Source organism: Camelus ferus, chromosome 8 (assembly GCF_009834535.1).
Source record: "Camelus ferus isolate YT-003-E chromosome 8, BCGSAC_Cfer_1.0, whole genome shotgun sequence".
In the NCBI taxonomy this organism is placed as follows: domain Eukaryota; kingdom Metazoa; phylum Chordata; class Mammalia; order Artiodactyla; family Camelidae; genus Camelus; species Camelus ferus.
The window spans coordinates 23,712,038-23,724,448 of NC_045703.1; the positions used below are offsets into that span (position 1 = coordinate 23,712,038).

The window sequence follows — 12,411 nt, forward strand, 5'->3', positions numbered from 1 at the left end:
ACTGTTTCTACCTAAATGGAAATACTATTCTTTCATGGAAGGGATTGGTCTTCCATGAATTGTTGCTAAACTCAGCTCCTTGAAGATGTGCTTTGTGCTGCTGCATAAAGTAAACTAACGACGACCTTCCAGTTATTTACTAACCATTACTGCTTTGTTTTCCCTCGAAGGTGGTTTCCACTGGTTTACTGACACCTGGAGGAGAATTTTCCCAGCTACAGTACTTAAAGTTGCTTGGTTGCTTGATTGTGATCAAATTCAATTGGCCTTCTATAACCCTGCTTCTGTTTGAAAACCCTAGTATGATTTCACATTTTCAGATGTAAGATCTTCATAATAGGCCATTGAAAATTAGCTGAATAATACAAATTCAGCTATTTAATATTTTTGAAATAGACATCTATTAATTTTGGGTTTCTCATTCAACAGTACATAATGTGTTACTCTTCATTAATGTGAATCAATATGGATGAAAAAGAAATCTTTCTATTAACAAGAATTGCCAAAGCCTGCAGCTTCTTCAGTGGCTTATCGTGGGAGAAAAGGGATTTTATAGACAGTATTTTTTAGTAGACAGAAATGATGGACATCCCTGATTCTGAAGATATAGTATGAATGGCTTCTTTTGTTATTGTTACTGTTGTATAAGTTAATTTAAAATTTTGGTTGATATTTGACCTAAAAAAAGCTAGCACTATTACAACTTTCACAGGTACTGTGTCATAGTATCGTTCTTTGCCTTATTATTTATACTGGATTTTTATGAAGAGTAATACTAACAAAGAGTATGTCCTACTTCCCTTTTCTCTCTTTCAGCTACTTCTTACAACTCAGTTTCCATTTAAACTAAGTGAAAAAGTGTTGCAGATTTTGACCAACATCTTTTTGTATCATGACTTCTCAATTCAGAACTTTATAAAAGGACTTCAGGTAGGAAGGCACTAATGGATTTGAAAATTCACAAGCTGATTCTAAATAATTTGCATGTTATTTCAAACTGTTTAGCATGATAATTAGGCACTTTAAATGGCAAAATCTAGAATAAGTAAATTCAAATTACATTGTTCTAGGTTCTACAATTCCTTTGTTACCTTGCAGCCAAATGTAGAGAATACATTAATTAGGATATGAAAAATGGAAAAAGATCTGTCTCCATCCTTGTGATTCTTAACCATTTAAGGATGAGGAGAAGGGGACCTTGTTTTTTGAGAATTTAATGAAAGCTAATGGGCTTTCTGCCTAGGAAATGCTATGTATAAGGGATCAGCAAACTTTTTCTATAAAGGACCAGATAATATTTTTGGCTTTGCATGCTGCATGTGGTCTCTGTTGAGTATCTCCTTAGTTTTTAAAAATAACCCTTTAAAGATATTTAAAATAGAGGAGAATGTGTAGCCCAAGTGGCAGAGCTCATGTTTAGCATGCATGAGGTCATGGGTTCAATCCCCAGGACTTCCTCTAAAAATAAATGATTAAACCTAATTACTTACCCCCTCAAAAAAAAATTAAAACAATAAAAAAAAAAATTCTTAATTCCTGGGCCATACAAAAATAGGCTTTGGGCGTAGTTAGCTGTTCCCTGCATGTACGTGTGTGTGTGTGTTCATTTATATTTATTCCTATATATTGGGAATGCATTTTAACTAAGGTTTCATGAATTGCCAGAAGAAAATTTATGAACTTAGCTTTATAACACCTGTTCTAATCTAAAAAAGGATCCCATTCTTCAGTTATTTAAAAGTTAATATTTCCTTCTCTTGGCAACTACCTAAAATACCTTAGCAAAGTGCAGTCATTGTGAACACATGCCAGTTGTCAAGTTCATTAAAACCTATATGTTAGTAACGTTCAACGCAGAAGTGCAGTATGATGACACCTCATGTTTGTGTAGTGCCTTAAAGATTATAAATAATTTCTCCTATGCATTTTTCCTCCACATAAGGCACTATAGTTTTGGTCTCTTATGGCTAACAGGTGTCTTTTTTTTCAGCTTAGACTTTTTAAAAAGCATTTTAAAGCAAGAAAATATTATTTACCTTAGCAATGTGTGAAATTAAGTGAAACTGAGCCATAATAAATTTCTAATTTACTTCTCTCATTCATTTCCTTTCATTTATTTGTTTATTTACTCATAAGTGTTTATTAAGAGCCTACTGTAATCCAAGCACTCTGCTGAGCCCTGGAGATACAGAGGACAAAGAAATCTCTGTCATCACATTGTTTATTATTTAGTGAAGGAGGCAGAAAATTATGGTTCTGAGTAGTCAGTGCTATTAAAGAAACATGCCTGGGGATTCCAGTGGAGAACGGGAGTATATCTTAAGGAATCGGAGCTAGCTGGGTCAATATTGGAACAGGAGAGGGAGACAGCTCTGTTCGAGGGCTACTGCAGTAATCTAGGCAAGGTATGACAAGGGCTAAACTAAGGTAGTGATAGTGGGACTAGGGAGGAGAAAAATAATTTCAGGATGAGGTAGAATTGACAGAACCTAGTGACAAAGTGGATGATAGGGTGTATAAATGAGGAGCATCTTACAGACACACACACAGGTTCTAGCTTGGCAGATGGAGGTTGGTGACTATTTATTAAGTGTACATGTTAATATAAAGCAAAGAGCCAGTTTGTTAGAAAAGGATAAGTTTCTTTTTGTATATGGTTAATTTAGGGTGTGTTGAATATGAAGATTTGGCATCCAGGAGAAAGATCTGGGCTAGAAATACTTAGAATTTATCATTAGAAGGTGGTGGTTGAAGTCATGCGATGAGGATGAAGTATCTCCCAGAGAAGTGAGGACAGGACTCAGAGAGGAACCCTGGGGCAAGCTGACATTTAAGAGTGAGCAACAGAAAAGGAGACTAAAAATAAGAAGGAAAACCAATGGAAAGTGGAGTCTCACTGAAGTCAAGGGAAGAAGGAGTTTTAGGAAATACAAACTGTAGGCTCAAATACCATTGAGAAAGTGAATGAAGAAAAGCATAATAACCAGATTACTTAATCTCTCTGGGTCTCAATTTTCTCATCTGTAAAATAAGGGGATGTGATTTGATGATTTTATAGGTTCTAATAATTTATGTATGATAGGAGCTTTACTAAGTATTAATAACATTGTTTCATTAATCAGTATTATTACCCTCAGTTTTGCACTTGAAGAAATAGAGGCTTATGTTAAGTGGCTTGGCCAGGGTCACACAGCTAATAGGTGGCAGTCTTTAGACCCTATTTGTCCAGTTTTCCTGATCATCAGTGGGAAATGTGTGTAAGTCTTGATTTCTGTGGAAGGTACGATAAGGGCATGTAATCATTCAGTGTATGTTTAAGTCCTTTCCTCATTAGGTGGGATATGTTGACCAACTTGTTAATTGACCCAGATATTGAGATTACACTTGGATAAAATAGTTCAATGTCACTGGGTTCTTGTCCTCTGTCTAACTCTAACTATAACTTGTGTGACTTAGTCCCATTCCTTCTCCAGGCAAATCTCTTATGTTTGGTTTTTACTTTTCTTATGTTTAAAAAGTGACGTTAACATTGGAATAAGTATTATCACATTAATATAATTGGAAGTAGAAACAAGATTATGTCAATATGTGCAAAAATAATTTAGCACTTGGCATGAACAGTTACTTTCTGTTTTGTACTTGTTTTTATGTTAGGCTGACCCTTTGCCTTAGAGTATTACGCTTCCTCCAGAATGGACTATTTTAGAGGATTTCTAGCCTTGGGTTTCTGGTCCTCAGCTCTTCAGGCTCAGAAATTCGTGATCAGTTTACCTGGAAAGGATCAAGCTCAAATACCTTAAGACTGATAGATAAACTAGCATGTTAATTTATTCATTTGTGATGCTGAATGCTATTTTCCAGTGACCAAAATGTGTTTTGTCCACTATCTAGGAAACTGTCTCTTTGGTACAAGGTATCTGGAAAAACCAAACTGGGCACGAGAGGCTTGCTTAGAGTCAGAGTTTTTAACATGTGGATAGTCTTGTAAAATACATCTTATGAATTAAGGTAGACTCTGAAAAATCATCCTCCCTTGTACATTCTAGTTATTAGAGTACATATATTTACCAGATACTATACCATCTTTTCCTCCATGAAATAATACTGAATTTTAAAAGAGATTTTTTTTTGGCCATCCTTCATTTTTCATTATTGTTTTTTTTATCAGTAGGCAAAACTGCTGCTGTTGTAGCATTCTTATTTATATAGCAGACTGGTTTTTACACTGATTTTAGATTGGTATTTTCTTTTGAGTATTTGAGCATCTGTCAGACTTTTAGGTCACACCTTAATCCCATCCCCACCACTAGAATGTATGTATTCTAGTAACTAGAATGTACAAGGGGGGATGATTTTTCAGATACTACCATAATTTATAAGATATAATTCACAATAACGTTTACTGTTATTGTGAGTTGCTTCTGTAGGTAATCTGTCCATGTATATTTGTTTCTTTTAGTTTATCCTTCAGAGATTACAGTTTTCTGACCTTGTCCACAATATTGGAGACTTAGAATATTAAAGGTATATAGCTATTTATTGTTTGTAGTGTTATTGTGGCGTTATTAAATATATTAGCGATAAATATTTTTGCTGTTTAAAAAAACCCTTGAAAATTGAGCAGCCATAGGGCAAAAGATCTGCTACCAAAATACAGCAGCTGTATTTAATCTTCACATTTCTTTCAGCTTTCTCTGTTGGAGCATTTCTGTTCCCAGCCCCTCAGTGTTCTGTGCTGTAATCTTCCAGAAGCCAAGAGAAGAATAAATTTTTTGTCAGATAATCAATGTGAAAATATCCGACGTCTTCCATCGTTTAGGAGGTAAGAAGAGAAGTACATATTTAATGTATCTTATGAAAGAGTTAGGGGCAAAATAAGGGATCTCAGATCCAGTTATTTTTTATGTGAGTAAAGGAAAAATAACTTTTAAAATTTTGTTTAGAACAAAACAAAACACTTCTGTTTTTAATTGAGACATTTCTTTGTTGGATTTGAGTATTTGGCATTAAGAGAAATATTTTTACAAGGGGGCATAACTTGCAAGTTCTCCAGAATTACATTTTATAAATAACATTTCCTATTTCTGGAGTTTATGGCCTTTGTTTATTATTAGATCCCTGCACTGTGAAATGCAGCAGATTTAAGGAGTCAAAAAATTACTGTTAAACCATGACTGTCATCTTGAATTTTTTTATCTTATTTTATTTTATTTTATTTTATTTTATTTTATTTTATTTTATTTTATTTATTTATTATTGTATTTAATTATTTTATTTTTGGTGAGTGGGAGGGGGGAGGTAATTAGGTTTATTTATTTTTAGAGGAGGTATTGGAGATTGAACCCAGGACCTCATGCCTGCTAAGCATGCGCTCTACCACTTGAGCTGTACCCTCCCCCCTTTGAATTTATTTTTGGAAGAAATAAAAGAATATGGCTACCAATCTAGGAAGTTCTTTTTTTCCCCATATACTATTCAGATATTTAGGATTCTAATTTTCTCTTTTTGTGTATGGGATGGTAAAATTTTAGGTATGTGGAAAAGCAAGCTTCAGAAAAGCAAGTTGCACTGTTGACCAATGAGAGAGTTTTGAAGGTAGGAATATGGATTTATTTATTTCAGTTATATTCTCTTTTTTTTCTTCAAGAAAAAGAATATGCACATAAAACTTATTGAGGTAATTTTATTTAAAAAATCTGTACATTCTAATATGCTTTGCACAGTGAAGTACTAGGTCTTGATAATCATATAGGAATGTGACTATTAAAGATGATACAAAACCTCAGTTCTAAAAGGTTTTTATCAAGAAGGAAAATTAATTAGAACATGAGGTTTCTCCTGTGGTCTGTTTTGAAAACACTTTCCACATAGCAGTTCTGGAATCTCTAGGCATTTTAACGTTCTTATAAAGGCTGTCATAAATAAAAGCGCATAGAAGACATTTAGCTTAGGGACCCACTGCTAAGTGGGTATTGATTTGATTTGAATAAAATATAATTACATATTGTTAATACAATGCCAGGAAAGAAGTAATGAACTTAGAAAATTATGAGTTAGCCATAAAACACAGGGAGTATCAGAAGAGGAAGTTTTTTTCTTTCTTGAATAATTAATGCTTGGATGTGGTACACAATTCAAAGGCAAAGGTAATACACAGTGAAGAGACTCCCTCCCACTTGTGCCTTCCACCTACCCACTTCCCCTCCCTGGATACAGCCAGTGATAGTAGTTTCTTATGTATCTTCCTAGAGATGTTCTCTACTTAGGCAAGTAATTTTATATATTTTGGGGCTTACTCCCCTGTCTTACAGAAGATAAATATATACACTGTTCTGTATCTTGTTATGTTTTGCACTTAATCTTGGAAATCATTTATCAGTACTAAAGAGTGGCATTGTACTTTTATAGACTACCTTCTTTTTTTTAATTGAGGTATAGTTGATGTATAATATTCAGATGTACAATAGTGATTCACAATTTTTAAAGGTTTTATTCCTTTTATAGTTACTATAAAATACTGGCTATATCCCCTATGTTCTGCAAGATATCATTGTAGCTTATTTATTTATACATAGTAGTTTGTACCTCTTAATCCCCTACCGCTATCTTGCCCCGCACCCCCAGTAAAACCGCTAGTATAGTATTTGTCTTTCTCTGTTTGACTTACTTCAGTTAGCATCATATCCTCCAAGTTGTTGCAAATGGCAGGAATTCATTCTTTTTATGGCTAAGTAGTATTCCATTGTATACATAGACCATATCTTCTTGATCCATTCATCTGTTGATGGACAGGTTGCTTCCATATTTTGGCAATTGTAAATAATGCTGCTATGAATATTGGGGTGCATGTATCTTTTTGAATTGGTGGGGGGTTTTTTTGTTGGATATATACCCAGCAGTAGAATTGGTAGTCATATGGTAGTTCTGTTTTTAGTTTTTTCAGAAACCTTCCTACTAGTTTCCACAGTGGCTGCATCAGTTTATATTCCCACCAACAGTGTTCAAGAGTTCCCTTCTCCACATCTTTGTCAACATTTGTTATTTGTGTTCTTTTTGATGATAGCCATTCTGACAGATGTGAGGTGATACCTCATTGTAGTTTTAATTTGCATTTCTCTTACCATTAACTGTGTTGACCATCTTTTCATGCCTATTGGCCATCTGTATGTGTTCTTTGAAAAAAGTTCTATTCAGGCCTTCTGCCTATTTTTTAGTTGAATCATTTTTTTTTTAAATGTTTATTGTATGAGCTGTTTCTATATTTTGGATATTAACCCCATATTTGTCATATTAGCAAATGTTTTCTCTCATTCAGTAGCTTTTTTCTTTTTTTTCCTGTTCATGGTTTCCTTTGCTGTGCAAGAACTTTTAAACTTTTAAATACATACTATTTTCAAATTTTGAATAAAAGAATGTTAGTCCCTAGAGGGCATGTTTTCTGTATAGCTCTAAATACTAATTTACCTCCTTTTTTTATAAACTCAAAAAATACTGAGAATGGCTTCTTTTTGTTAATTGAGGTATAATTGACATACATAATTACAGTGGACAATACCTTTTATTAAACGTTATTTCTGATGCAGAATCTACATTGCGTCATAACATAAAATCACTTAATAATCATTTAATAATTTCTGTAACCTTTTCAGGGTGGTATAGGAAGTCTTCAACCCTTAATGTAGGTCATTTCAGTAGAGAGGAAATTTAAGAACCAGGGGAAAAGGATGTGTGCCTGTTTATTGAGTCTTAAGATTAGATAGATTAGCTCTCCGCTGAGTCAGCTACTTGCCAAGTGCATTTCCTGCTAGAACTTTCTGTCAAGAGTGTGTTTTCAGAAGCCAGGAATAGATTTTTAAAGAGTACCTTTAACTATTGAGATGACAAAGGGAGAAAATGTCTAGGCTGGTCTGTTACAGAAATAGCATGACATTTATCTTTGCTCTTCAGTAACTTCTTGTTTCTAAGCTTTCATTTTCTTGTTCTTGTTGTTTTTGCACTTATCAGCCCTGTTTGCTATGATCTTTGCTATATTCATTTTAGGACTGCATATTTAATCACTTAGAGGCATATTTTCTTGAGACATAGTGAGCAATATGAAGGAACAAAGATTTGTACCCTTAACCTAAAAAAATTATCTGCAGGCTACTTGCTAAATTCAAAGGACAGAAGATGTCTTAGAAAAAATTAATGTGTCTGTTAAACTTTCTAGTTTAGAGTGAAAGTATCTTTGACTATTTTATTATTATAATGCTTCTCTTGTTATAATTTTGTTTTAAAATACATGATGGTTTTATATGTATTTTATTGCAATAAAAAAGTTGGAAAAAAACTCCACATGAAAATGAATAATATGGTACTGCATGATACGGGGGAAGATCCTGATCATCACCTCAGAAATCTTGCATTTGAACTCCAGCCACTCATTACCCATGTAAGAAAATCACTTATTTAAGCGTCAGTTTCCTCATCTCTAAACTGCATAATAACTACTTGTATAATTTTCTCATAGGGTTAGTGATAATCTGTTCAACAAGTGAGAGTGAGTTAAAAACAAATAGAAAAATGAAACTTTAAAAAATGTAAATCATAAATTGCTACTAATTTTTCACTATGATAAAAAATTAATATAAATACACACTTTTATATATTCTTGAACATACATACTATATATGACATTATATATACAATACTGTTGAATACTCATATCAATTATATAGTTACATAGACTTGCCTGCTGTTAGAGTTTACCATTTTGTACCCGTTTTCTGCACTCAGATTTCTGAGAAATAGACCTCAAAATATAGTCTAGAGGAATTTATACTCTTCATATCTAGATTGTTTTTACTCTAAAAATCCACTTTGCTCTCTCCTCTGATGAACTAAACAAGTGGTTCTCAGACTTTAGCGTACATCAGAATCACTTGGAGGACTTGTTAGAACACAGACTTCTGGGCTCCATTCCCGGAGTTTGTGGTTTTGTAGCTCTGAGCTGGGACCCACGAATTTGCATTTCTAGCAAGGTCCCAGGTAATACTAATCTGCTGGTCTGTAGCCCATTCTTTGAGAACCACTGAATTAGGCTGACTTAGAAGGAAACATTGTTTATTGTTTCCCTTCCCTCATTTTCTTAAGTGTGGAACTAAACTACTAAATCCCAACCTAAACAAATGATTCATCTCAATTATCCTCTGACTGGACTCAAAATGTTAAAAAAAAAAAAAAAAGCTCTTCGATTCCCTTAAAATTTTGGCGCCTCAATCTCACAGTTACTGCTTTACAACTGCATGCCGGTTTTGATTTCATAAACTTAAGAAATGGGTTTTTGAGAGTGTACTTTTAAATTTAAAAATTCAGCTGATTAAACCATGTACATTTGTAGAAGTTTGACTAGTAAGTTCAAACTAAGGTGGGACAGTTAGAAGCTGACCAAAGACCAAAGATACTGTGCATTTTCTCATTTTTGAGTAGTCTGTCCCTTGAACAACTGTACAGTGCAGCTGTATACGATGGCCAAAAAGTGTGCTCTGACAGTTAACAATCAGGTTCTTCTAAATGTAAGCAGAATCAGCTTGCACAGGCTACCACTGATTCAAACTTTTGATGATTCACTAGCTTTCAAAGCCTGTAATAGAAGTTTAACCAAATAATCTTCAGTTTCTTTTGGCTTTAGAATGCTATGATTGTATTTACTTTTTCATTGAACAGATTGGCAATAATTTTTTTCTGACTGGTTAAATCATTTAGATTCCTTATTAAAATTTTACTTTAACACATAGGTTTAATTGAAATCAAATTAGGTAAATTATGGTAAACAAGTGTAGGTTGTAAATGAAATAGCAGCAGTGACTGGATGGATTTTACATGTTTTTGCCCCATAATGTTGCTTTAGTAATCAAGCTTTCTATTTTTTAACTTAAGTTTTTAATTTATGAAACTGTATTTCATGAGAAGTTGAGGTGTCAGAAGTGCCTTAAACAGAACTTTCAAATTCACCATAATTATAGAGATAATGATTTTTACTGTTGTGCCTGAAATTTTATTTCAAGTCAGATATTAAGGAGAGCTTTGAATTTTTGCATAATTGTCATTATTATCTGATAATAAAAAACACTAGTTCTTGAAACTCTGTGAAGTTTTTTTTAATAGTCAAAAATTCTCTTCTTTTCATGAGCAGATGTCTTTGGGGGGGGAGATTGGGGAATATTAACTGCTTTTCTCAATTAGTAGATAGTTTTTATGCATTTTCTCATTGTGAGTCACAGCCACTACATAAGACAAACGCTTTTAATCCCTTTGTATAGATGAGAAAAGTCACAAAATGAGTAGGTAACTTACCTACCTGAAGTGTCACAATTAGCAAATGGAAGATCTGGCATTAACAGCCAAGCCTGATGCCAAAGCCCACAATTTTCTACATTTGATTGAAGAATTGGTATAAGCTGATGAGGCCTTTTATTAATGTTTGAGAAATCAGAAATGGGGTTTTCAAATACTGTGGCACGTTAATAGTAAAAATAATTTTTAAGAGGCTTAGAAAACCACTTGATATGAGGCAACTTCAGCCTTTGTAGTCGGGTAGCCAGGTGTCCTACAGCACTGCTTGCTGCTGCTCCTGTTAAAGACAGAAAAGGAAACAACCGCCTTTTCCCCACCAAACATATATAGTTGTGTCATTGTGAGTTTTATATATATACCAGTGTCATTTACACAGACACACACACACTTTATTTTCAAAAGGCTTTTTTAAAAAAGCAAGTCCTAACACTATAGCTAAGATTAGGTCCATTTTAGTCCTATGCTCTCTACACTAACTACATCGTATATTACCAGTAATGATTTGCTGTTCATTTTGATCCTGTCTTGTCAGAACGTTACATTGTGCTCAGTATATTTCATGAATGACTGACTCCTCATACTTCATTTAAGAAAATTAATTTGTATTTTTTTATTCAAATCTTACTTAAAGCTATGTGGCACATTCTCAACCCTTAAAGGGTTAAACTTCGTGGTATGTAGAAAACCTAGATTCAATCCCTTGCAGGTGACAGCTGAAGTTTTATTACTCTGGCTTCTTAATGTTTCATATCTCTGTGCCTATGTGCCCAACTAGATTTTTTTTTAACTGAAGTACAGTCAGCTACAATATGTCAATTTCTGGCAGTACAGCACAATGTCTCAGTCATGCATATACATACATATATTTGTTTTCATATTCTTTTTCATTAAAGATTATTACAAGATACTGAATATAGTTCCCTGTGCTATACAGAAGAAATATTTTTTAAATCTATTTTTACATATAGTGACTAACATTTGCTAATCTCAAACTCCCAAATTTATCCCTTCTCAGCCCTTTTCCCCTGGTAACCATAAGATTGTTTACTATGTCTGCGAGTCTGTTTGTGTTTTGTAGGTGAGTTCATTAGTGTCCTGTTTTTTGGTTTGTTTTGTTTTGTTTTTTTGATTCCACATATGAGTGATACCACATGGTATTTTCCTTTCTCTTTCTGGCTTTCTTCACTTAAAATGATGATCTCTAGGTCTATCCATGTTGCTACAAATGGCATCATTTTATTCTTTTTATGGCTGAGTAGTATTCCCTTGTATAAATACACCACATCGTCTTTATCCAGTCATCTGTCAATGGACATTTAAGTTGTTTCCCCATCTTGGCTATTGTATATAATGCTGCCGTGAACATTGGGATGCATGTATCTTTTTGAATTAGAGGTCCCTCTGGATATATGCCCAGGAGTGGGATTGCTGGATCATATGGTAAGTCTATTTTCAGTCTTCTGAGGAATCTCCATATTGTTTTCCATGATGGCTGCACCAGACTACTTTCCCACCAACAGTGTAGGAGGGTTCCCTTTTCTCCATAGCCTCTCTAGCATTATTGTTTGTGGACTTTTGAATGATGCCCATTCTGACTGGTGTGAGATGATACCTCATCATAGTTTTTTTTTTTTTTTAACATTTTTTATTGATTTATAATCATTTTACAATGTTGTATCAAATTCCAGTGTAAAGCACAATTTTTCAGTTATACATGAACATACATATATTCATTGTCACATTTTTTTCTCTGTGAGCTACCATAATATCTTGTGTATATTTCCCTGTGCTATACAGTATAATCTTGTTCATCTATTCTACAATTTTGAAATCCTGTCTATCTCTTCCCACTTTCTGCCCCCTTGGCAACCACAGGTTTGTATTCTATGTCTATGAGTCTGTTTCTGTTTTGTATTTATGCTTTGGTTTTTTTGTTTGTTTGTTTGTTTTTTTTAGATTCCACTTATGAGCGATCTCATATGGAATTTTTCTTTCTCTTTCTGGCTTACTTCACTTAGAGTGACATTCTCCAGGAGCATCCGTGTTGCTGCAAATGGCGTTATGTTGTCGGTTTTT

The 12,411-nt window shown here is 33.8% G+C and overlaps 1 protein-coding gene across 5 annotated transcripts in view; it reads left to right on the forward strand.

Moving 5' to 3' along the window:
- ORC3 (origin recognition complex subunit 3) overlaps window positions 1–12,411 on the forward strand; it is a 60,696-nt gene that overhangs the window by 15,929 nt on the left and 32,356 nt on the right. For all 5 annotated transcript variants that reach the window (XM_032484569.1, XM_032484570.1, XM_032484571.1 and 2 more), the window contains exons 9-11: window positions 817–930; window positions 4,689–4,822; window positions 5,532–5,595. In XM_032484569.1, the coding sequence (XP_032340460.1) occupies window positions 817–930; window positions 4,689–4,822; window positions 5,532–5,595 (312 nt within the window). The remainder of the gene's footprint in view (window positions 1–816; window positions 931–4,688; window positions 4,823–5,531; window positions 5,596–12,411) is intronic.